We start from the raw sequence: 26,225 nt of genomic DNA, 5'->3' as shown, positions 1-26,225 counted from the left end.
CTGTCGATGCGAGTGTTGTAATGTGCTGGGCCCGTGGCTGGCAGCGTGAACGGTCATGTGCATGTCATGTATGAAAGGTGTGTGAATGGACTGTAAAACGGTTGGTGCCTTGACACGGCTTTACAGCTCACGAGCTGTGAGTCATTGGTTCAGTTTTTTGGCCTTTCAGTTATTAACAGTGCATTTCACTTTCGTGAAATCTCTTGTTAATAAAATTTGATCTACTGAACCATCACTCACCCTCGTGCCAAATCCAACCAGTATGTGTGCTAAAAATGACAAAACCTGCTCCACTGTAATCAGGCGTCGCAGCACACTTGTGACACTCTAGTGTCTCAGGTGGGACCCCGATGATGAAGCATGCCATCAACTTGGTTGGTGGGTGAGGGGTCTTTTTTACATGACCTAAGTGCGTTTCTTTTCACAATTTTAGTGTTTGGCACATCACAGACGTACGTGGACACATCAAAATTATATATTACAAAACTACCTGTGTTTGGGGTTGGGGGCACCTATATTTTTGGTCCTGGGTGCGGCCTTCATCTAGGGAAATCTACCAAACCCAGAATTTTTTTAAAACTAGACACCGCAAAGAGTCCAGGGAGGTGTGGTTTGCATGGATCCCCCAACATTTTCTTACCCAGACCCCTCTGCAAACCTCAAATGTTGCTTAAAAAAGTATATTTTCCTGACTTTTCTTTGTAGGATCACCGCTCCAGCACAAAATTCCTACTACCCAGTGTTCCCCTCAGTCTCCCAAGTAAAATGACACCTCACTTGTGTGGGTCCCCAAAGCAGAGCCAGCCTAAAGATGTATAAAAGAAGAATATGTGCTTATCAACTCCCTGTGCTATCCCCTCAATCTCTTCAAGTTTTTGGCCTTTTTCTGTTGCAGGCACCTGGCCCACCCACACAAGTGAGGTATCATTTTTATCGGCAGACTTGAGGGAACACTGGGTGGAAGGAAAGATGTGGCTCCGCTCAGATTCCAGAACTTTTTGTCACCGAAATGTAAGGAAAAAGTGTTTTTTTAGCCAAATATTGAGGTTTGCAAAGGATTCTGGGTAACAGAACCAGGTGAGAGCCCCACAACTCACCCCATCTTGGATTCCCTTAGGTCTCTAGTTTTAAAATATGCACAGGTTTGGTAGGTTTCCCTAATTGCCGGCTGAGCTAGAGGCCAAAATCCACAGGTAGGCCCTTTTCAAAAAACACCGCTGTTTTCTGTGGAAAAATGTGATGTGTCCACGTTGTGTTTTGGGGCATTTCCTGTCGCGGGAACTAGGCCTACCCACACAAGTGAGGTATCATTTTTATTGGGAGACTTTGGGGAACGCTGGGTGGAAGGAAATTTGTGGCTTCTCTCTGATTCCAGAACTTTCTGTCACCGAAATGTGAGGAAAAAGTGTTTTCATTAGCCAAATTTAGAAGTTTGCAGAGAATTATGGGTAACAGAACCTGGCGAGAGCCCCACAAGTCAACCCTTCTTGGATTTCCCTAGGTCTCTAGTTTTCAAAAATGCACTGGTTTGGTAGGTTTGCCTAGGTGCTAGCTGAGCTAGAGGCCAAAATCCACAGGTAGGCCCTTTGCAAAAAACACCTCTGTTTTCTGTGGAAAAAATGTGATGTGTCCACGTTGTGTTTTGGGGCATTTCCTGTTGCGGACACTAGGCCTACCCACACAAGTGAGGTATTATTTTTATTGGGAGACTTGAGGGAATGCTGGGTGGAAGGAAATTTGTGGCTTCTCTCTGATTCCAGAACTTTCTGTCACCGAAATGTGAGGAAAAAGTGTTTTCATTAGCCAAATTTAGAAGTTTGCAGAGAATTATGGGTAACAGAACCTGGCGAGAGCCCCACAAGTCAACCCTTCTTGGATTTCCCTAGGTCTCTAGTTTTCAAAAATGCACTGGTTTGGTAGGTTCCTCTAGGTGCCGGCTGAGCTAGAGGCCAAAATCCACAGGTAGGCACTTTGCAAAAAATACCTCTGCTTTCTGTGGGAAAATGTGATGTGTCCACTTTGTGTTTTGGGGCATTTCCTATCGCGGGCACTAGGCATACCCACACAAGTAAGGTATCATTTTTATGGGGAGACTACGGGGAACGCTGGGTGGAAGGAAATTTGTGGCTCCTCTCAGATTCTAGAACTTTCTGTCACCGAAATGTGAGGGAAAAATATTTTTTTAGCCAAATTTAGAGGTTTCCAAAGGATTCTGGGTAACAGAACCTGGTGAGTGCCCAACAAGTCAACCCTTCTTGGATTCTCCTAGGTCTCTAGTTTTTAAAAATGCACAGGTTTGGTAGGTTTCTCTAGGTGCCGGCTGAGCTAGAGGCCAAAATCAACAGGTAGGCACTTTGCAAAAAACACCTCTGTTTTCTGTGGCAAAATATGATGTGTCCACGTTGTGTTTTGGGGCATTTCCTGTTGCGGGCACTAGGCCTACCCACAAAAGTGAGGTATTATTTTTATCAGGAGACTTGGGGGAATGCTGGGTGGAAGGAAATTTGTGGCTCCTCTTAGATTCCCGAACTTTCTGTCACCGAAATGTGAGGAAAAAGTGTTTTTATTAGCCAAATTTAGAAGTTTGCAGAGAATTATGGGTAACAGAACCTGGGGAGAGCCCCACAAGTCAACCCTTCTTGGATTTCCCTAGGTCTCTAGTTTTCGAAAATGCACTGGTTTGGTAGGTTTCTCCAGGTGCCGGCTGAGCTAGAGGCCAAAATCCACAGGTAGGCACTTTGCAAAAAATACCTCTGCTTTCTGTGGGAAAATTTGATGTGTCCACTTTGTGTTTTGGGGCATTTCCTGTCGCGGGCACTAGGCATACCCACACAAGTAAGGTATCATTTTTATGGGGAGACTACGGGGAACGCTTGGTGGAAGGACATTTGTGGCTCCTCTCAGATTCTAGAACTTTCTGTCACCGAAATTGTCACGGTTTTCAATGGTCTTACCGTCGCAGCTGAGAGGCGTAGGGGAACGGCCCTTGTTCCGGCGGGTTCTGCTCTGGCCGAGGTAGGGGCGACCCCTTCCGGTAGCCACGGTGCTGTTTGGTATGAGCGAACCACTACAGTCCGTGCCCTCCAGAAGGAGTCCCAGAGGAAAAACCCCAGTAGGGTAAAAAACCTCCACAGGAACTCCCTGAAACGAAAGGAGGACACCAGGGCGTTAGGACCGAAGATCAGGAAGGCTGGAAAACAAGGCAGGTCAGGAACACACAAGATTCGCAGAAGGAAATCAATCAGAGCGTGACTACCACCAAGGAGTGTTGCAACGCAATGGACAAGTAGTTGGAATCCCCTTATATACCCCTGAACAGGAAATAGGAAACAGGAAGTAGAACACCACCATCTTGGATTGGGGAAAAGAAAACAATAGTGAATTAGGTATGTGCGTTTAACAATGCATGCTGGGCAGAGAGGAAGTGGTCAGCATGCTGGGAAGAAAAAAGGCAAGTATAAAGTACCCCAAGTGCAAGGGTTCGGTTTGTTCTAGGAACATCGGTAAGTGGTGGGCAGGTAATGGACATGCAAGAAAAATAAATGTTAAGCGCATAATGCGCTGTATGCGGCCAGGCCTGAAACCCCCTCGGGGTCTGAGGCTCTGCCGCGTCTGCCTTTATGGCAGAACTTGAAATAAGGGAAGCGGCGAGTGCCGCGACCCCTAGACCGGCTCCTTGGAGCCTCCATGGCTCTCGCTCGAGCCGCGGCAACCCCCGCGACCTGAGCGTCGGCCGCGCCGCTTACCGCGACCTGAGCGCCGGCCGCGGCGCTCTCCGCGACCCGGGCGCCGGCTGTGGCAGAATTAACGTGCCGTGCCGCGGCAACCTGAGCCCGCAGCCGCGGCGAGCGCCGCAGCGAGTGCCGCGGCATAACAGAAATGTGAGGAAAAAGTATTTTTTTAGCCAAATTTAGAGGTTTCCAAAGGATTCTGGGTAAAAGAACCTGGTGAGAGCCCAACAAGTCAACCCTTCTTGGATTCCCCTAGGTCTCTAGTTTTTAAAAATGCACAGGTTTGGTAGGTTTCTCTAGGTGCCGGCTGAGCTAGAGGCCAAAATCAACAGGTATGCACTTTGCAAAAAACACCTCTGTTTTCTGTGGAAAAATGTGATGTGTCCACGTTGTGTTTTGGGGCATTTCCTGTTGCGGACACTAGGCCTACCCACACAAGTGAGGAATCATTTTTATTGGGAGACTTGAGGGAATGCTGGGTGGAAGGAAATTTGTGGCTTCTCTCTGATTCCAGAACTTTCTGTCACCGAAATGTGAGGAAAAAGTGTTTGTATTAGCCAAATTTAGAAGTTTGCAGAGAATTATGGGTAACAGAACCTGGCGAGAGCCCCACAAGTCAACCCTTCTTGGATTTCCCAAGGTCTCTAGTTTTCATAAATGCACTGGTTTGGTAGGTTTCTCTAGGTGCCGGCTGAGCTAGAGGCCAAAATCCACAGGTAGGCACTTTGCAAAAAATACCTCTGCTTTCTGTGGGAAAATGTGATGTGTCCACTTTGTGTTTTGTGGCATTTCCTGTCGCGGGCACTAGGCCTACCAACACAAGTAAGGTATCATTTTTATGGGGAGACTACGGGGCACGCTGGGTGGAAGGACATTTGTGGCTCCTCTCAGATTCTAGAACTTTCTGTCACCGAAATGTGAGGAAAAAGTATTTTTTTTGCCAAATTTAGAGGTTTCCAATGGATTCTGGGTAACAGAACCTGGTGAGAGCCCAACAAGTCAACCCTTCTTGGATTCCCCTAGGTGTCTAGTTTTTTAAAATGCACAGGTTTGGTAGGTTTCTCTAGGTGCCGGCTGAGCTAGAGGCCAAAATGAACAGGTAGGCACTTTGCAAAAAACACCTCTGTTTTCTGTGGAAAAATGTGATGTGTCCACGGTGTGTTTTGGGGCATTTCCTGTCGCGGGCACTAGGCCTACCCACAAAAGTGAGGTATTATTTTTATCAGGAGACTTGGGGGAACGCTGGGTGGAAGGAAATTTGTGGCTCCTCTCAGATTCGAGAACTTTCTGTCACCGAAATGTGAGGAAAAAGTCTTTTTTCAGCCAAATTTAGAGGTTTCCAAAGGATTCTGGGTAACAGATCCTAGTGAGAGCCCCAAAAATCAACCCTTCTTGGATTCCCCTAGGTCTCTAGTTTTCAAAAATGCACAGGTTTGGTAGGTTTCCCTAGGTGCCGGCTGAGCTAGAGGCCAAAATCCACAGGTAGGCACTTTGCAAAAAACACTCCTGTTTTCTGTGGAAAAATGTGATGTGTCCACGTTGTGTTTTGGGGCATTTCCTGTCGTGGGCACTAGGCCTACCCACACAAGTGAGATATCATTTTTATGGGGAGACTTGGGGGAATGCTGGGTGGAAGGAAATTTGTGGCTCCTCTCAGATTCGAGAACTTTCTGTCACCGAAATGTGAGGAAAAAGTATTTTTTTAGTCAAATTTAGAGGTTTCCAAAGGATTCTGGGTAACAGAACCTGGTGAGAGCCCCACAACTCACCCCATCTTGGACTCCCCTAGGTCTCTAGTTTTCAAAAATGCACAGGTTTGGTAGATTTCTCTAGGTGCCGGCTGAGCTAGAGGGCAAAATCAACAGGTAGGCACTTTGCAAAAAACACCTCTGTTTTCTGCGGAAAAATGTGATGTGTCCACGTTGTGTTTTGGGGCATTTCCTGTCGCGGGCACTAGGCCTACCCACAAAAGTGAGGTATTATTTTTATCAGGAGACTTGGGGGAATGCTGAGTGGAAGGAAATTTGTGGCTCCTCTCAGATTCCAGAACTTTCTGTCACCGAAATGTGAGGAAAAAGTGTTTCTTTAGCCAAATTTAGAGGTCTGCAAAGGATTTGGGGTAACAGAACCTGGTGAGAGGCCCACAAGTCACCCCATCTTAGATTCCCCTAGGTCTCTAGTTTTAAAAAATTTAAAGGTTTGGTAGGTTTCCCTAGGTGCCCGCTGAGCTATATGCCAAAATCCACAGGTAGGCACTTTGCAGAAAACACCTCTGTTTTCTGAGGAAAAATTTGATGTGTCCACGTTGTGTTTTGGGACATTTCCTGTCACGGTCACTAGGCCTACCCACACAAGTTAGGTATCATTTTTATCGGGAGACTTGGGGGAATGCTGGGTAGAAAGAAATCTGTGGCTCCTCTCAGATTCCACAATATTTTGTCACCGAAATGTGAGGAAAACGTGTTTTTTTGCCAAATATTGAGGTTTGTAAAGGATTCTGGATAACAGATCCTGGTGAGAGCCCCACAAGTCACACCATCTTGGATTCCCCTAGGTCTCTAGTTTTCAAAAATGCACAGGTTTGGTAGATTTCCCTAGGTGCCAGCTGAGCTAGAGGCCACAATCTACAGGTAGGCACTTTGCAAAAAACACCTCTATTTTCTTTGGGAAAATGTGATGTGTCCACGTTGCGTTTTGGGGAATTTCCTGACACAGGCGCTAGGCCTACCCACACAAGTGAGATAGCATTTTTTATGGAGAGGCTTGGGGGAACATAGAGTAGCAAAACAAGTGTTATTGCCCCTTGTCTTTCTCTACATTTTTTCCTTCCAAATATAAGAGAGTGTGTAAAAAAGACGTCTATTTGTGAAATGCCCTGTAATTCACATGCCAGTATGGGCACCCCAGAATTCAGAGATGTGCAAATAACCACTCCTCCTCAACACCTTATCTTGTGGCCATTTTGGAAATACAAAGGTTTTCTTGATACCTATTTTTCACTCTTTATATTTCAGCAAATGAATTGCTGTATACCCGGTATAGAATGAAAACCCCTTCATGGTGCAGCTCATTTATTGGCTCTGGGTACCTAGGGTTCTTGATGAACCTACAAGCCCTATATATCCCTGCAACCAGAAGAGTCCAGCAGACGTAACAGTATATTGCTTTTAAAAATCTGACATCACAGGAAAAAGTTACAGAGTAAAACAAAGAGAAAAAAAGCAGTTTTTTTCACCTCAATTTCAATATATTTTTATTTCAGTTGTAATTTCTGTAAGGATCTACACAAATTACCCATTGCTGAATTCAGAATTTTGTCTGCTTTTCAGAAATGTTTAGGTTTCTGGGATCCAGCATTGGTTTCACACCCATTTCTGTCACTGACTGGAAGGAGGCTGAAAGAACAAAAATGGGGTACGTCCCAGTAAAATGCCAAAATTGTGTTGAAAAATTGGGTTTTCTGATTCAAGTCTGCCCGTTCCTGAAAGCTGGGAAGCTGGTGATTTTAGCACCGCAAACCCTTTGTTGATGCCATTTTCAGGGGGAAAAAACACAAGCCTTCTTCTGCAGCCCTTTTTTCCCATTTTTTAAAAACAAAAACAAATTTTCACTGTATTTTGGCTAATTTCTTGGCCTCCTTCAGGGGAACCTACAAAGTCAGGGTATCTCTAGAATCCCTAGGATGTTGAAAAAAAGGACGCAAATGTGGCGTGGGAGCATATGTAGACAAAAAGTTATGAGGGCCTAAGCGCGCCCTGCCCCAAATAGCCAAAAAGAGGCCTGGCACCTGAGGGGGAAAAGGCCTGGCAGCGAAGGGGTTAATTCCAGACCCTCTGCACTCTTCCCTAGTCAGTGGGAACCACAGTACACCAGACTGCAAGCGTCTCCTACTAGCTATCCTCCACACCCCATGTATTTTGTACTTAGGAAGCTGACCCTCTGGTAGACTGGGAACACCCCTCTTTTTTCATTCCTACATCAGTGTCACATTTACATCCTCTACGCCCCACAAGAGGCTTCACCTCTTCCTTTCCTACAGTATTCTTCCATTGTAATGGATTGATCGTCCGTAGCTCTCTCTTGGTCCTCTCGGTCCATCATACATCGCATCTGCACCTATCCCACACAGCCAGCCCACAGATGACCAGCAGCACTAGACTATCCACAATCGTACTTAATGTGAATGGCTCCATCCACTACCTAAAACAAAAAAAATACTGATTTATGGGCAGTTAACAGGCTGGATGTAGCCCTGCTCCAAGTGACCCACCTCAATGACCTGGAAAGTCAAAAACTCAGGAGAGATAGAGTAGGGGTAGAATATCATACCAGTAAACTAACCCAGGGTGAAAGTGGGACTCCTTCCATGAAAATACATCAGCAATGCGGGGTGGCCATACTGATTTTGAAAAAGCTACCACTACATATCCACAAGGTTTGGAGGGACCGGTGGTGGTGGTGGGGTCGCTAAGGGCCATATTTATACTTTTTGACGCACAACTACGCCAACGCAGTTGTGCGTCAAAAATTTTAACGCCGGCTAACGCCATTCCAAAGCGCCATGCGGGCGCCTTATTTATGGAATGACGTTAGCCGGCGCAGCTGACTGGTGTGCGTCAAAAAAAATGACCCACACCAGGCAGCGCCGGCGTAGGGGAAAATGGAGCTTGGGCGTCAAAAAATGGGGCAAGTCAGGTCTGAGGCAAAATATTGGCCTCAACCCGATTTGCGCCATTTTTTTTTTACTCCCAACCCCCATTGAAATGACTCCTGTCTTAGCACAGACAGGAGTCATGCCCCCTTGCCCAATGGCCATGCCCAGGGGACTTCTGTCCCCTGGGCATGGTCATTGGGCATAGTGGCATGTAGGGGGGCACAAATCATGCCCCCCTATGCCACAAAAAAATATTTAAAAAAATACTTACCTGAACTTACCTTAAGTTCCCTGGGATGGGTCCCTCCATCCTTGGGCTTCCTCCTGGGGTGGGCAAGGGTGGCAGGGGGTGTCCCTGGGGGCATGGGAGGGCACCTCTGGGCTCCTTCCGAGCCCACAGGTCCCTTAACGCCTGCCCTGACCAGGCGTTAAAAAATGACGCAAAAGCGGCTGGACGTCATTTTTTTTGACCCGCCCACTCCCGTGCGTCATTTTTGCACGGGAGTTTAAATAAGGCGCACATGCCTTGGAGTCATTTTTTAGACGGGAACGCCTACCTTTCATATCATTAACGCAAGGTAGGTGTCCACGCTAAAAAATGACGCAAACTCCAAGATCTTTGGCGCTAGACGGGTCTAACGCCAAAGTATAAATATGGAGTTAGCTTTGCGTCGGATTTGCGTAAACAAAAACGGCGCAATTCCGGCGCAAACAGAGTATAAATATGCCCCTAAGTCTTTACATGAGACAGTGCACTTACTGGTTTTCATATACATTGTGGTTACCACGAAACACCTCACGTTTGATGCTGCTGCCCCTATCCTAAACCAGCAGCCTAAAACCAAAGTTCTTCCAGGTGGGGATTGTAATATAGTTCTAGACTAATTCCTGGATAAATGAGATCACTCGTCATCTTGCCCAGGCCCACATAGGGTTTGGTTGGGAGACATGATGGCAGACTTATCCCTCACAGATCCATTGCGCTGACAGCACCCAGTGAAAAGGAACTATACTTTCATCTCCTGCAGACATGGCACGTAAACTTGCAAAGATTACTTCCTGGCATCAACCTCTTTTCTGGCATTAGCCATTGACATGGCCATTAAGTCGACGGCGGGTCTCCAATCATAATGCCATTCAAATGATGAGACAAGGGCCTACAAAAACCAGAAGGCAGCCATTGGCGACGGAACCCATCCCACTATAACATTTCAGACGATAAGCGGAGGCTCAGGTTCTTCCTTCAAGTATTTCTGGCAGACAATAAAGGGACAATCTCTTCACCAGGGTTTTTATGTGGTAGAAGTAAAGCAAATGTCCAGGGAGAGATTATGAGAGACACAGCAGGCAGGAAGAGAAGGGCAGCTGCCATAGATTGACTATGGATGCATGACTGGTATCACTGATGGCAATTTACTCCTTCTGATATTCTCTTGAAATCCTGAGGGAACTGCTGGAGGTCAAACACAAACTCAAGAATTTAAACACCTCCCAGGCCGAAACAGCCCTGTTCCATCTTTGACACCATGACTGAGGGGAAAAGACAGGGAGACTTCGGGCCCTTCAGATGAGGTAACAGGTAGAAGAATAGGCCATCCAGCCATTTGTAGATGCTAATGGGACCACTGTGACGTTCCCCACCCACTAATAGCATGGCAGCCTTTTGGGACTTCTATAGTTCCTTATACTTTTCTAATGGCATGGACACTCGGGCAGAGACAGATGAGTTCCTGTCTAACTACACACTCTCCAAACTGTCATTAGAACAACAGCAAACTGTTGAGGCCGACATATTGGAGGAGGAAGTAGCTGCTGTGATAGCCTTCCCAACAGAAAGGCCACAGGCCCCCATGGGTATCCGGCAGAGTATTATAACACGACCAAAGAACTTATCACTCCCCTACTACACAAGGCTTTTGAAGATCGGATGCGAAGATCCCACTCTTTTGGGAGAAGCGAATGGCGCCAAATTGCATTAGTACTCTAGCCTGGTAAGGACCCACTAAAGTGTGACAGATATAGACTGATTTTGCTCCTGAACACGGACACTAATAACTGGCATTTTAAGGCTCTGGAGAACAAGTACCTGCCCCACACGAGAGGACTGAAGACAAGAAATACATAAAATGCCCTCCTATGAGCATGTGAAAGCTAGCGTCAACGACAAACTTGGCAAATTCCAGGACATATGGGGGAACTAGATATATGTCTCATGAAATAAAGGACCTTCGAGGTTAGCTGGCTTGACTAGGGTGGTGGGGTTCTGAGCCAGATGGGTTGTGACAGAGACAGAACAACTGAGTTGAGGTGAGATGTATGTACTGTCATGGGCCAGGGGTAGTAAGAATGCTCTGTGCTACAGAAGAGGACGGGAGGCAGGCTACAAGGATTCGTAAAGTAGTTTTGTTTTTCTTTTTCCCCTCCTCCTAATCTCTAGCACAGTAGGACTCTGGCGCGCGGGGTGTACTTGTATATAGTTCTCTGAGAATGGAGGTGAGGGGATACGTTTTGTCTGAAAGCCATGGTTAATGTACATGTTGGGTTTTATTTATGAGATTCCTCACTAATCTGGATGTTAGTCACAAGCGATGCACATAAAAATACAATAAAGAAACGTTACACACAAAAAAAAAAAAAAAATAGGAATGTAGGGATTAGGATTTTATTACTCTACTGTAGTTGACACTCATGTCTATTTATATTGAATGATGAGTTACTGCATTGAAGTTGTTTTGCACTTGGGGCTGCAACACATACAACAGGCATTATAAAATAGTCATCATGTTGATTCTCCCTATTGTGTACATAATATATTCACAATTTGGCAAGGTTAGCTGCAAGATGGGACCTTAGTGCTAGCTAGTTGGCCGCATAACATTCCCTTACTGCTCCGATCAGCTTGAAGCCCAAATATTCGGCAGACTACTCCCATTAAATTGTGTGAATGCAGTTGAAAAACTTCTGTACTAGATTTTTACGGTTCCAACAGAGTCAGTGCTGGACCTGTCTCCTTCTGCAGGGTCACCCCAGATTTTTGACTTCATCTGCCTTTTCTTTGCAGTGGCTCAGGAGAGTGTAGAGAGAAAGAACCGACTGAGTTCAGAGAGGCATGGAACTGACAAGTGCACCTGAATAACAGGCCTCTGTCCATGTTCTGTCACCTAAGCAGGGAAGCCCATCAATGCATTGATTAGTCTACCTTGGTTTTTGGCAGAAGGTGGGTCGTGTTGGACTTGGTCCTGTCTGCAGGGTCATCCCCAAATTTTTGCCTTCGCCCTTCTGTTTTCTGAATCTTTTTTGTTGGCTTTTAGGACTCTGTGAACTTTAACCCTGCTAATCAGCACTACAGTGTTGTGCTCTCTCCTTTAAACATGGTAAAATTGGACTACACCTAATTGGCACATTTAATTTACTTGTTGGTCCCTAGTAAATGGCAATAATTGCTGGATGGCCTGTAAATTGAATGCTACTAGCGAGCAGCTGCACTCGTTGTGCCACCCACTAAAGTAGCTCTGTAAAACATCTCTCAGACCTGCCACTACAGCCTTTTGTGCAGTTTTAAACTGTCCGTTCGACCTGGCAAAAGAGACCTTTTGCTAGGCCTAAACCTTCCTTTTTAATGCTTGTAAGCCACCTCTAAGGTAGGCCCTAAAGGCTCAGAGGGTAGGGTGCATTGTATTTAAAAAGTAGGGCATGTGTACTTAGGTTTTACAAGTCCTGGCAGCGAAAATCTCCTAAAGTCGTTTTTCACTTTATGACTACCAAACCTTCCTGCATGTCAATTGGTTTGGCTAGTTCAGCTTTCCAGTTAGAAACAATATTCTTTTATTTTCCTTTAATGATAAAAGCCTCCCTTCCTGGTCCTTCAATTCATCTATGAAAACTTTGGATCACTGCACTTGCAGACGCATTGCCAGGAGCTTTATCACGTTATTGCCATTTTCATAGAATGTTTGCTGAATTCTAAGGAGAGTTGACTAAGCTTTGTTGGTTCTCATTGCCTGCAGATGACCCCTTATGGAAGTTAGCTTCATTGCCATAAAATTGTTATAAGTTATTGCAATAAGAGTTTTATTCTCTTGACAGGTCATTAAACAGGCTCCACATTCTAGATGTACCTAACCTCTCCCCTTCTACCTACTCTGTCAGTATGTAAACATGGTCAGAAATAAAGATCTATGGCCTATCGGCTGGTTGGAGTCTGCGCATAAAGATCTTGGACAAGAGGCACAATAAATACTTTTATAAATTCTTACATGTCAATAGAAGTAGATATAGGATGGGAGAAACACCATGTGTGAGGAGGACACTCATGTGCCTAGACATAGCTTTTCCAATATTCGTGTGTTGAGAGGATCTTTCCAGGCCTGGGTCCCAGACCATGTCTAGGACTATGAACTCTCATAACACAATAATTGGAGAGAAGGGGAACATAAGCGAACAGTCGTAATACCCCTATTCATAACAACAAACACAAAGATACGAGTGCTCTACGGCTATGAACTCCCAATGGCCTTATGATTCTGAAGTCCCTCGGTGTAACATGCAAACTGCTCATTATATCATCCAAAGCAAAGCTATACCAACATCATCAATGAGGCCACCAATAGAAAGAAGCAAAATGCTTTTCAAGACAATTAGGCACTGCATTGACCCTGTGCCAGACCCACCTTTCACTCATGCCACAGAAAAGTGTGATGCTGTCAACTACTTCTGCAGTAAAAAGAAATACAGTAGATTCAACATAACAACAACAACAACAAGCAGGCTTCATCTCTTATGCCCACCCTCTCTCATAGGATTCCGCAATGGTCAGCCTTCAAAGCCATATCTCTTGCCGATCTCACTGACATACTCAACTCCATCAAAGTCACTTCCTATGAATATAATTATTTTGCTTTGTGTTTCATCAAAACTCTCTGGGGATGCCTTCTCATCCCATCTTGCCATTGTCAATGTCTCCATCACTCAAGGCATCTTCGCAAAAGCTCTCCAGGTAGGCTCAATCCTCCCATTCCTTAAGAAACCTACACTAGACAGGCACAGCACTCACCTACCGTTCATCAGCACGATCATTGAAAACATGCTGTACTCCAAGATGATATTATTGCTAACCCTCTCCTGCAAGACTACCAGTCTGGTATCAGATCATGATGCAGCACAGAGATTGCTATTGCACACATCATAGATGATACCCTTCTGACAAAAGACGAAGATAACTTCTGCTTTTTAATATTGCTGGACCTCTCCTCTGCATTCAAAAAAATCAACCATCCCACTCTCATACACACCCTGGAGTCTCAAATGGGATTCACCAGCAATGGCCTTCTTTGGTTTTCCTCCTAACTTTCCAAATAACACCAAATGGTTCACATGGGCCCCTAGCAGGTCCCAAAAGATCTCCATCAGCTGTGAAGTTCCCCAGGGTCTATAAAGTGTTCTGTCATCTTCCATCTCTACTTGGAGTATCTTGATTCTCTACTCACAAATAATGGTATCAGGATTTAACAATATGCTGATAATACACAACTCTACTTGAAAGTCTCCTCTGCGTTAAACATCCAAAGCCTCAGACATGATTTTGTTGTGTTGTTTTCATGGTGCCTGCACAAATCCAAAGCTGGATGTCCAGCACCTACCTGAAGCTCAAACCAACCATGAAAGAGTTCCTGTTATTTGTCAACAACACAACAAACATGAACAATACAAACATGGCTCAATGACATTAACCTTGATGGCTTTGAACTCCAACTTTCACTGAATTGCAAGTCACCTGGATTCACTCTGGACACCAACTTCACATTCAAGGAATGCATTGTAAAATAAACAAAGATAGCCTGGTACCAGCTTTCTGTTCTAAAAAAAAGTGAACGGGTTTCTTTCAGAAAACAAATACAGAACTTTTTCTGGACATTGGTATCAGCCTGCTCCATGGCATCCCAGCATCCTGCACGATGCAGCACATCTTATCCAGAAAGAAATGAAGAAATATGATCACCTCACCTCCACCCAGATGGAACTCCATTGGCTCCCCAGGCTGCCCCGCACCTTCTGCCAAGCCAGATAAATGATTTACCAAGCCATCATAACCAGCACCTGTGTTTATATTTCAGACAAGCTCATTATCTTTTTCTGGTTATCGCCATGCCTGCAGCAAGGACACCAACAGACTGAAGAATAAGAAGTGTAAAAAAGGAAAATCAAAGCAGCAGATCTTTTCCATATATGCATCCAGGATCAGGAGAAATGTCTCCCCCTCCATTCGTATTTGGCTGGATTTCTGCAATTAATATACCACATGCATACTATGTTTGGCTCTGGGATTGACCAAAGTGGATTTTTTCCATGTATGAGTATCCCAAACAGAGAACCATTTGTTAATTAACGTTTTGTCGTATTTGAACAGATTGCACATAAAACATGTTTAAATTATCCTTTATTTGTGTGCGCAATCTTTCGGACAAATGTGGTTGACCATGCTCAGTTCCAAAGCGATTGCAAGAAGTCTGTTATGTCTCCATCTTCTGTAATAAAACCCTTGAAGCATTGTGGCGTTTAGATCCCTATTACAGCGTCACCCTCGGGTTGTTCATGAAGTCAGACAGTTTAATCAGCCCGTCCAGCCCAATGCTGAGTGGAGAAAAGGGAAAATATGAGTTAATTCTAGGACTACACATGATACCAGGTAGCAGACAAAAGGCAAATAAAGTTACACAAGAATCCCTTCCTGTTTATTTATCGCAACGTGTCCTTTTTGTCTCACTGAATAGGTCTTGGTTTCTTTCCTATATTTCCCACTTTACCCGAAGGTTTTGAAAGATCCTTATAATTTATAAAAAAAAGAAAAAAGCTCACTCCTTGTATCGTATGCTAGCAGCACAAACACACCGGCATCTTCATCTATCACAAGTATTTTCACGTACCTAGACGTGCATGTGACAGGCCAGCAAAGTAGCAAACCCATCATGCATATACGATTGAGAAGAGGATTTTCAGTTCCTGTTTTTGCCTTTATGTTTGGCCCACGTTCTAGTCATTCCACAGTGTCCCGCAAATACCAGGCGTCGAGTGACGTCAACTCATACGACACCACAACGGTTGCTATTTACATCAGTTCAGCCTTTTCCTCTTGCCGCTGTGAAATCTGCCTCGAGAATTTCCCAGTTCGGACAGACATATTTTAGCTAGAGAGCTGTGTACTATACGATGTGATGTAATTCAGTTGTCGCACCCCCCATGAATTGTGTGAGATTGTAAGGCAGTAGTCTACCTTTGCAAGACGGTGATGAAGACGGTGTTTAAGCTCACAAAAAATAGAAATGACCCCGGTGCCAGTACTTCTGGGACTAATACCCAGATCCAAAAAGTGGGAAGACACCTGTAAGTTTATATACCTTGTCAGCACCGGTGCCTCCTCCACTATGACGGAGGAGTGGCGCCCGCCGCCAGAGGCAGCAGCTGCAAAACTTTGAAAATAAAACAATAATAAACAATCGTTTTATTTTTAAAGGCGTGGGACTATAGGGGATGACAGGCACTGGGGGGAATGGCGTGCACTCCTACCAGTACGCATGTGTGTTTGGCCGGCGTCTCAGAACGGCCAAACACACATGCGTGCTGAGCTCTCTCCATACTGTGTTGCGAGTTGGAGACAGCAGGCGCAGGCTTTCAGTCTGCCTGGGAGTAGAAATCCAGGGCGCTCAAGCCAATCCTAATGCTGCTTTCATGCATGAGAGCAGTGTTAGGATTGGCCACAGGGCAGGCTGGGAGTCTCAGTCCAGCGAGACCAGAGAAGCGGCTGTGCGGCAGGTTCAAGGTAAGGGTTTTTTTTTAATTTATTTTGTTCACACTTCCCCCGCCTCTGTAACACCACTTTGCCCAGCTCCCAGCCATGAATGCTTGCCAGTGTATTAGCAAAGTGACGAAAAGGCTTGGCCTGGAAAGCCTTGGAGGATTCCTCCATCAAAATGTGGTCCATAGACTTGAAGAAATGGGCTACTGAAGAGAATAAATCACCAGTACTTTTTTGAAAACAAAAAGGGGGTGAGAAAAACAAAAAGGCATTAGAAACTATTCTATTCTACTCATGGCCGTAGCTCCAGGGAGCGTGTTACTACCACCTAATAAATGTATTTTCTGGTAAATAGTTGAGTACATGTGTTTCAGTTGGGTGTGGTGATGTGTCTGTCGGATTTCCCCAGGAAGTTTTACATGTATGCCAGCGTGATTGTTGGAAAAATCTGAAACGCACCCCTTCACCAATCTTACTGAGCAAGTTAAGCCCCTGATTCTACTATCCCTTGAATCGAAAGTCCATCCTGTGATTTTTCGGATTAATACTGTAAGTGTGAAGAGACCCATTAGTGACAATAGTCAAAGTGTCCCTCATTTTATGCTGAAGCAGTGTTGGGGTGTCTAATTTTATTCTGCCAAAAGGATCATATCTGATTTTGTGCATGATTTTGTTGTGTTCTTTCATGCTGTCTTACATCTACGCTCATGTATTTGATGCCAGCACCCTGGTAGACACTTCACTCCACATTTACAGTTAACTTTTCCTCTGGGTTATTGCACTTTTAGATTACTTTTTGGTGGTGTGACATATGTGATGGCGCACTACATATTGGCAGATATGCTTTTTGTCACTCCGTGTGTGCTTGTCTAAGATACAGACTGTGTACACACTGTGTACACACTGTGTACAGTGTACGTTCAGATTTTGTATGCTTGTGTTAAAATTGGCAGCTTTCTTTTATCGGAAGCAACATTTTTTACTATAATGTCTGGTTCTTCAGTGAGCTCACAGTATCTATTCTATGATAGCTATGCATGGCAGTAAGATATATAAAATTCTATGAAGCACACACCAGAAGTTGAATAAACCTGGATTACCACAATGATTTGATTTTGAAATGTCCTATTGGCAAGCAGCTGGATAAAATCAAACTGTTCTGCATCAGAACAGAGTCAGTATGCTGTGGTCTGCAATATGGCTTTGAATCCTGGACACGCTGTCAAATGTGTGGTTTTACAACAACATGTGTAGCTATCTGTTGATGCTTCTTTTTGAAAATGTGTGATATTTTCTTACAAGTCTTGAAATGCAATGGTGACAGAACTAGTGGGCTGTTGGATCTCACTTCTGGCAAACACACAGTCTTACATGTTCACCTTAGGTAGGGGTTCCTGTCAATAGGAAATGTTGTTTGAAGAACTTCAGTAGCATCCCTGTTTAATAATGGTGCCAAAACCTTGTAGTAACTAAGGCTGCAGATTCATACCTTTACCTATGAATTAACCTTGTATCCTTTCTGCGCACCCATATTAAGGGCCCTGCGTAGGTCAGTTAGAATTAGGCGGTGTGGGAGCTGTACCATAAATTGGTGGAGCTTCTGCTCTGTCAGAGCCCCAGTTCCCCTGTCACATTCAGAGGCACTGGAACTACTGGGATATAAGCGATAAGACCCCAGCTGGCTCTGCCATCAGAAATGGGGCTCTGCTGTGGAAATCCTTGATCTGACTGCCCATTTGCCACCATTTTGCCAAGATGATATGTATGTTACTTATGTTTCCCCTTTCTTGGGCACCCAATGAGGCACAGAGGTCTGGGTACTGAAATAACGATATGACTTTGACACAAAGTGGGAGTACCTCTACGTCAGGGACTCTGGGCCTGATTATGACCTTGACGGATGGGATAATCTGTCACAAATGTGACAGATATCCCGACCGCAGTATTACAAGTTCCATTATATCCTATGAAACTTGTAAAATGGTGGGTGGTATATCCGTCATGTTTGTGACAGAGTATCCCACCCGCCAAGGTAGTAAACAGTCCCTCTGTTTTTCCTCATTTACAATCAAATTCCTGCTTTGGGGATTTGTCTCTGAAAACATAAAAAAAAACACAATGCAGTGTGGCCCACTACAGCATAGCAACCTGTTTGGTGTTCAGCTTTGTTGGAAGTGAATCTGCATCACCACTGGTTGCACTTTTATCAAAGAGATCCCCAACAGACAGATGGGGATCTTTAAATGTGGTGGCCAGGGATCCACCCTTGGAAGGGGGCCCAGGTAAAAGCTTCACTTGGCTGCTGGCTGGTGGAGCACAAGCCAGTCTCTAAATGATGTCCAAAGTTGATGGAGAAAACCTAAGAAAAAGTAATCCAATGCTGACTGCTTACATCTCTTGCTGCAGATAACGGAGTGATCTGTGAATTAGTACAGGTGAAATGTTTCCATCCACTAAAGCCAGGTACTGGTAAAGAAATTGAAAGGTGCTGAAAGGAATACGAGGTGATTGGCTTCTTTGACTAGTAGATAAAATGTTGAAGGCGAGCTTCAGTGCTGTTGCAGCGTTCTGTTGGTTATTAAAAATAAAACGGTCAGAATTGCAACAAAATACACATACATATATGACAGTGACTATGGTAACAATAACATATACAACTATAATACTAAAAATATTACAGCTAGTAATATTTTCAGTAACAGTGGTACATTAATATTAATTGTAAATCAAACAGGTTCACACTATCAAAAATGCTACATTGTGGTTTGTTTCTAGCTGGTAGATATGTACATAAGCTATTCAATGCTAGTCCCTGAGACAAGCAGCAGAACAGTATCCAACAAGATATCACAAGACATTCGTCTGTTAATAGCTGCCTGTTCTAAAAAAGAAATGGGTTCTGGGGGGGGAGCTGAGGACGAGAGGTTCCCCCCCCCTCCCCCCCGGGAAGATTGTGGAGGGTGGCACAGCCCGCGGGTGCCGTTTGGGCACTTTTCGGGCTTCTTTGGTGGGCAGGAAGTGGGGTTTAAAAAGGGGAAGCCATTTTGTGTGGGTCACCATTTTATGTGGTAACACGGTGGCTGGTGCACTGCTGTTTTTTTCTTTTGCGAGGCGTTGTCCTGTTTGCGCTTGGCGCAGTGATTTAGTCCTGTTTCGGACTGTGGTCGACGGTGGCGGCGAGTAATAATGTGCGGACTCTTGCTGGGCACGTATTGTTGTTGTCGTGGCTTTAGCTTTGACTTACCGGTTGAGTCTTGGCGATGGACGGTCGTGTAGCGGAAGCTCTCCGGCTCCTGCGGGAGGCCGGTCGCTTGGACGTCCTGGCCGAAGGAGTGGTGGGATGCACCCGCCCGACACGACGTTCAGCGAGCGGTGTGGCTGCGGCTGTAGCGGCCTGCTCCCCACCGCGTATCTCTCACAAGGCAGAGCAGCAGGTGAGGGATTGTGGGCGGGGGAGGAGGGTTTATGGTGTGAGGGCTGCCCTGGGAAGGTATGCTGGCGCGCCGAGGCAGCCTGCTGATATGGCTGCTCGGTTGTGCATTATGCGTGTGTCGAGGCGGGCGGGGGAGGGGTGGCGCCCGCTCGGGGGATGGCTGGCAGGCTTTCCGGGCCAGGTAGGGACAGGGGAGGTAGGAGGCTGGCTGGGGATAAAGGGGAGGGTGGGGTGCCTGTCCAGGCTGACGTGGGGGATTACAGAGGGGTCGGGGCTAGTATTGCACAGGGAGCACCGGGTGGGGGGGCCCAGGGTGGGGGGTCCCAGCTGGAATTGCAGGACATGGGGGTGACGCCCCCTAGGGAGATAGTGGGGAAAGGACGGTGTGGGGAGGCACGGCAGGGAGAGTTGGATGGGGTAGAGTCAAGGGGGGAGAGGGGGAGAGGTGGGGATGGTGCGGTGACGGCGCAGCACATGGAGCCACAACGGTTGGCACCCCTGTTTGAGTGGAGTGAGGGGGACGATGAGGAGCTGGAGGTCGGCGAGGATGGGATCACCTTAAAGGTTATCCCCCGTGGCGAACTTACGGGAAAAGTGCGCAGCAGTCGGTTTCAGGTTCCCCGCAGCCGGGAGAGGGGGAGGGTGCGGGTTGGTCAGCTGGGCAAGGATCGGAGGGACTGGAATTTTGGTGTCGGGAAGATGGGCAAGTTTTTTCTCAATGGCTCACCAGCACATCGGACCGTTTTTGGCAGGATCAGCAAGGTGAGGAACGGAATGACTCAGGAAGGAGGTTATGGATAATAGGGAGGCTAAGGTTGGTATGACTGGGCAGCGCACCGGAATGGGTTTTGCGCCCTCCGGTAGCGTGACGCCTGCCATTCGGCGGCCTGGCAAAACCGAGCTCTCAAGGAAGTCACGAGCAGCTTCCCGTCGGCCGATGGTGCAATTCCCAGGATCGGTGACGGAAGTTAAGAAAGCAAGGGGGTGGGAAGGTGATTGGTTGAGCAAATGTATGGAGACCGCTTGTAATGAAGACTTGAATTTTGACGATGACAGTATTGAAGAAGGGAAGTTACGGGAGGAGGAGGAAGCGGCTTGGTGGGGTGGAAAAGAGGGGGTGTCTAATCCTGTTTGTCAGTCTTTGCAGAGTGCAGACAGCGGCTTGGAAACAGGACGAGCAGGACAGAAGGTTGAGGAGCGGCCCCTGTCCTTGCAAAAAGGTAAAAGTATGGGGGTAGTGCACCCAAAAATGGTGTCTGTCACAGTTGAAGTGCATGCGGATGGTGCGGGTGAGCGACTGCACAAAGGGAAATACGTTCAGGATGCGGGGGTGGGTCCAGAGCAGGAGGGAGCAGGGAGCGCAGGGGATGGGGAGAAGACCGTTAAAAGTGGTGAGAAGGCATGTGATGAGAAGGGGATGGGTAAGCCTAAGCGCCTGCCCTACATGGGCACAGCGAAGCCACTTGGGGCACATCTAATGTTGGCCACAAAAGAAAACATTTGGAAAGGGGAGTATGTCAAAATTTTAAAATTGTTGCATCTTATGTCAGGTCTAAAGAGGGCTCGAAGGAAGAAGAATATGTATTGGCGAAACGCCCCAAGGTACCAGTGACCATTGAGAACTGGACTGCTGCATTCCTGATTTTTGCCAGTGTATATTGTGAGCGCTTTCCCGACAGGGCAGTGGCGCTCTCCAAATACATGGATGTGATTCGGAAGGCGTAAATCAATTATGGAGGATACGCTTGGGTCCAATATAACGAGGAACTTAGGGCTCGTATGGCAGCGGACGCCGAGGTGCAGTGGGGGAAAATCGACGCGGATTTGTGGCAACACACAATGGGACCTTCCAAATTTGGTAAGACTATTTTCACAGCGAGTGGCTTGCCTATCACCTAACGGCCCTTTCGAGAGCACCCCACCCAGGGTGGGGCAACCTCGGGTGCCAAGGGAGGGTCTGCAGCATCGGGGGGGAAGACCTCACAATACAGGAGCGTGTTGGGACTTTAATAAGGGACTTTGCACTCGCGAATATTGCAGGTTTCGGCACGAGTGCTCAAAATGCGCCGGTAGACATCCCCTTATTAACTGCTAATGGTCAGGTGGGGTGGGAACCTCCGACGCAGGGCACGGGGAAGTGGGCAAGGACAACAGGGACAAAGCCGAGCTAGGAGCAGCCAGAATCATTTGGTAAAAATCTACTACTACAGTTAGGCTGGAGAGACTTTGCTTTTGGGCAGAGAGGTATGTTAACAAACAGGCTGGACAGTTGCTATTTAACGGATTTATGCATGGTTTTGAATTGGGATATACTGGGCGTAGACAGCGCTGTTGGGCGGAGAATTTGCGTTCTGTTCGTGGGAGAGAGGAGTTTGTGCAGCTCAGATTGGAGAAGGAGGTGGCTGAGGGCCGCATGGAAGGTTCTTTTGTGGATTGGCCTCTTCCGAATCTTATTGTGTCTCCCATTGGCGGTGTCCCCAAAAAAGAACCGAGACAATTTCGCCTCATGCATCATTTATCTTGGCCGGAAGGCTCTTCTATTAATGATTTCATTCCAGAAGAGTTGACAAAGGTGTCGTATGCGTCGGTGGATGTGGCCATGGCAATGGTGGTGTCGTTGGGTCCAGGCACATTGATGGCAAAAAACTGACATAAAATCGGCCTTTAGATTGCTGCTGGTGAATCCTCGCGATTTTGAATTACTGGGAACTCAGTTGCAGAACAGGTGGTATGTGGATAAGGCGCTTCCAATGGGCTGTTCCATTTCATGCTCTCTTTTTGAGTGCTTTAGCACCTTTTTGCAGTGGATTTTCCAGGAGGTAACGGGGCACAAGTGGGTGACCCATCACTTGGATCATTTCTTCTTTGCGGGCCCCAGCGGTTCTGTTTGCTGTGAAACAGTACTGGGGCAGTTTAAAGACATTATGGGGGACGTGGGTGTACCCCTGGCCCCCGAAAAGACAGTCAGGCCCGGTACGGCCTTGGCCTTCTTAGGTATTGAGTTAGATTTGGTGGCCATGGTGGCCCGGTTGCCTGAGAAAAAACGAACAGTCATGCTCACGCTGGTACAATCGAAAAAAGGTGACGGTCAAGGACATCCAGGTGATGTTGGGACATCTGAATTTTGCGTGCACGGTAGTTAGAGCAGGGTGGACTTTTTGTAGAAGACTAGGGATAGATTTGTCTGGACACAGTTTGCCTCACCATCATGTGAGATTGAGTGCGGGTGTGAAACAGGATCTGCGGTTGTGGAGTGTGTTTTTGGAGTCTTTTAATGGAATCCCCATTCAACCGTGGCCGTTGTTCGACTGGGATGTCCAAATTTTTTTGGATGCGTCGGGGGCGTTGGGATTTGGCCTGTACTGGGAAGGAAAGTTTTGTGAGGAGGATTGGCCGAAGGCGTGGCAGTCGGGGGGGCGCAGCATTGCATCTTTGGAGCTATTTCCTTTGGTGGTAGCGGTTCAGGTTTGGAGCCACCTCATGGAGCACAAACTAGTGTTGTTTCGAGTGGATAATCTCGCCGTTGCTCAGGTGGTAAATCGACAGTCAGCCAGAGATGTGCAGGTTCTTCAATTGCTGCGCGTTTTTGTAGTGGACTGTTTGCGCCGTGATATTTACTTTAGGGCGCGTCACGTGCCGGGAGTCAACAATGACATTGCAGATGCGTTGTCTAGTTCACAGTGGGAGAGGTTCCATGGGTTGGTTGCGGACGAGGCACTATGCAGGACGGCGATGCTGGCGACGTTGTGGACCATAGGAGACAGAGGATGCTGCGGTTGGTGGTGAACTCCTTGGCCCCTTCCACCAGACAAGCGTATGTCAGGGCGTAGTATTAATTTTTGAGATCGGGGGCTCATAGACGGCAGGCGAAGAAGGACAGGGTGGAACATGTTGTAAACTTCATTATGGATTTAGTAGGTCGCCGCTTGTCCAAGGTATCTATTGCAGGGAAACTTGCTGGTATTGCGTTCATGGGGAAGCTTTTTTGGGGGTATGCTCCTTCGGCGGGTGAGTTGGGGAAGAGGATATTGGAGGGTTGGGCTAGGGAGGACGACAAGGGGGGGAGGTTAAGGCAGCCTATCACTTTGAACATTGTGAAAAGACTCCTGCGGACAATGAGGGAGGTGTGTTTTAATGAGGCTGAGTGTTTGTTATTTCGCACTCTTATGTCTTGGATGTTTTTTGGGGCTTTCCGTGTGTCGGAATTGTTGGGGTCTGCATCACACAGGGGGATTCAGTGGGATGATGTTTGCATTGGACCACAGGGTGTGGGGCTTCACTTATGGAAATCGAAGACAGATCAGAGAGGCAGGGGTAGGTATGTGTTCTTGGCAGCGTACCCGTTTTCGGGTATTTGCCTGCTCCAGCTAACAATAGGGTTGAGGGCTATTTCGCGGGATTTAGGGGGAATGGTTTTTTGTCATAAGCATTGCAGGGCAGTGTCCGCCTATCAGCTGTTATCAGTGATTAGGGCAGGGTTGCAGGTATTGGGGTTGGAGGCAGCGCAGTTTGGGACTCATTCCTTTAGGATCAGTATGGTGACGGAGGCAGGCTGTAGGGGCTGGAAGCATGGAGACTTGTTGGCCTTAGGCAGGTGGCGGTCAGATGCCTGTAAGAGGTATGTGAGACGGGCTTGTGATGCGTTGGAGTAGTAACTTTTTTCTTTCCTGCTGCAGGTTCAGTGCCCGGACCAGCTGTGCGATGCATCTCCATCTGGGTCGTTGGACATTCCTTTATCAAGTGGGCCTGGAGACAAGCACAGACGACGGTTATCGGGGACAATTTGGGTTTGGACAGGGACAGGTACCGCGTTCATTGGGAAGGAAAAGGGGGTATGGTTTGGCGGAAGTTGTTGGGAACTTTGCAGCGGGTCAAAGGATGGGGGTTTTGTCCTGATGTGGAGCTCATCCACTTGGGCGAAAATGATTTGGTGCGGAGGACAGGTTTGGACATTATGAAGGATATGAAGAAGGACCTGTATGAAATTCAGAGGCAGTGGTATGGCTGCCACGTAGTATGGACAGCTTTTATTCCTCGCAGGTTGTGGAGAGGGGCACGGAGGCCCGGTGCAATTGAGAAAGCTCGTAGGAAAATCAATAAGGAAATGCGTTTGTATTGCCTCGAAAAAGGAATGACCTATTTAGAACACAAGGACTTCCGTTTTGAAGATCAGGAGTTTTTTCAGAGCGATGGCATACACTTCTCCTTTATGGGCATGGAATTGTACCTGCTCCAGCTGAAGGAAATTTTAAGAGAGTTGTTTAAGGAATCCTAATGGATGCGTTGGGACGGAATAAGGAGACTGCGGCGGTTGTCGGCATTGGCACAGACTAAGGTGACTGTGGCTGCTGGGGGGGCAGAAAAGGGAGGATTTTCCCTCCCTTTTCTGGTGGCGGGGACAGAGACTGTTCGCGTGATAACGATAACGGATGGACAGGACATATGCCAAGACAATTTCAGATTTGAAAGGGGGTGGACTGCAGCAGGGAAACAAAGATAACAAATTGGGCAATAGGGGTGGAGACTTGCAGGTTTGAGAGATAGATGGCACCAAATGACTGTTAAGGTAATTGACGGCTAAGGATGATGGGATTAACGATCTGCAAGTTTAAGAGGAAGGGAGGGGGAGGGGAGCATTTTGGTTAGGTGAATATATATATAGTGAGGTGTTAGTTTTGTGAGGCTGGAAGCCAAGGGTATTGTTTTGTGAGTGTACCTGTTTCCAATAAAGCGGCCTTTTACACACACAAAGGTGGTAGTGGTGCTGTTTTCCCTCCTCCACAAATAGGTCCTGGGGGAGAGCCGAGGACGAGAGGTCTCCCCCCGGGAAGATTGTGGAGGGTGGTACAGCCCACGGGTGCAGTTTGGGCACTTTTCGGGCTTCTTTGGTAGGCGGGAAGGGAGGTTTAAAAAGGGGGAGCCATTTTGTGTGGGTCACCATTTTAAGTGGTGACATGGTGGCTGGTGCGCTGCTGGTTTTTCCCCCACCCTCCCTCCCATGGGGTTACCGGTTAAGAGGGGTGAGCTTTTGGGGAGGAGAGGCATAAAGGTTTCATTTTATTGAGACATGGGTGTGCGGGGTATTATGGTTTGTAAGTCATCGCTTGGAACAGGTGCAGGCGGAGACAGAGACTGTTCACGTGATAACGATAACGGATGGACAGGACATATGCCAAGACAATTTCAGATTTGAATGGGGGTGGACTGCAGCAGGGAAACAAAGATAACAAATTGGGCAATAGGGGTTGGAGACTTGCAGGTTCGAGAGATAGACGGCAGCAAATGACTGTTAAGGTAATTGACGGCTAAGGGTGACAGGATTAACGATCTGCAAGTTTAAGGGGAAGGGAGGTGGAAGGGTAGAGTAGGGGATGGGGGAGCGTTTTGGTTAGGTGAATTTATGTATAGTGAGGTTTTAGTTTTGTGAGGCTGGAAGCCAAGGGTATTGTTTTGTGAGTGCACCTGTTTCCAATAAAGCGGCCTTTTACACACACAAAGGTGGTAGTGGTGCTGTTTTCCCTCCTCCACAACTAGAATGTTCACCTAGCTGACAAAATGTGCCTGCGCTTGGAGACATGCTGCCGGAGAATACAGCTTTAGAATTATTTGCTTTCC

General features: G+C 46.8%; 1 protein-coding gene across 1 annotated transcript in view; it reads right to left on the bottom strand.

Moving 5' to 3' along the window:
- Positions 1-14,804: 14,804 nt before the first annotated feature.
- ROPN1 (rhophilin associated tail protein 1) overlaps positions 14,805-26,225 on the bottom strand; it is an 89,939-nt gene continuing 78,518 nt past the window's right edge. Inside the window, exons 3-4 of the mRNA XM_069224651.1 lie at positions 18,570-18,745; positions 14,805-15,015 (exon numbers count right to left, since the gene is read on the bottom strand). Of these exons, the coding sequence (XP_069080752.1) occupies positions 14,952-15,015; positions 18,570-18,745 (240 nt within the window). The 3' untranslated portion in view covers positions 14,805-14,951. The remainder of the gene's footprint in view (positions 15,016-18,569; positions 18,746-26,225) is intronic.

The sequence above is a fragment of the Pleurodeles waltl genome, chromosome 3_1, assembly GCF_031143425.1.
Source record: "Pleurodeles waltl isolate 20211129_DDA chromosome 3_1, aPleWal1.hap1.20221129, whole genome shotgun sequence".
NCBI classification, from domain to species: domain Eukaryota; kingdom Metazoa; phylum Chordata; class Amphibia; order Caudata; family Salamandridae; genus Pleurodeles; species Pleurodeles waltl.
This window is presented reverse-complemented; position numbering and strand designations above follow the sequence as displayed.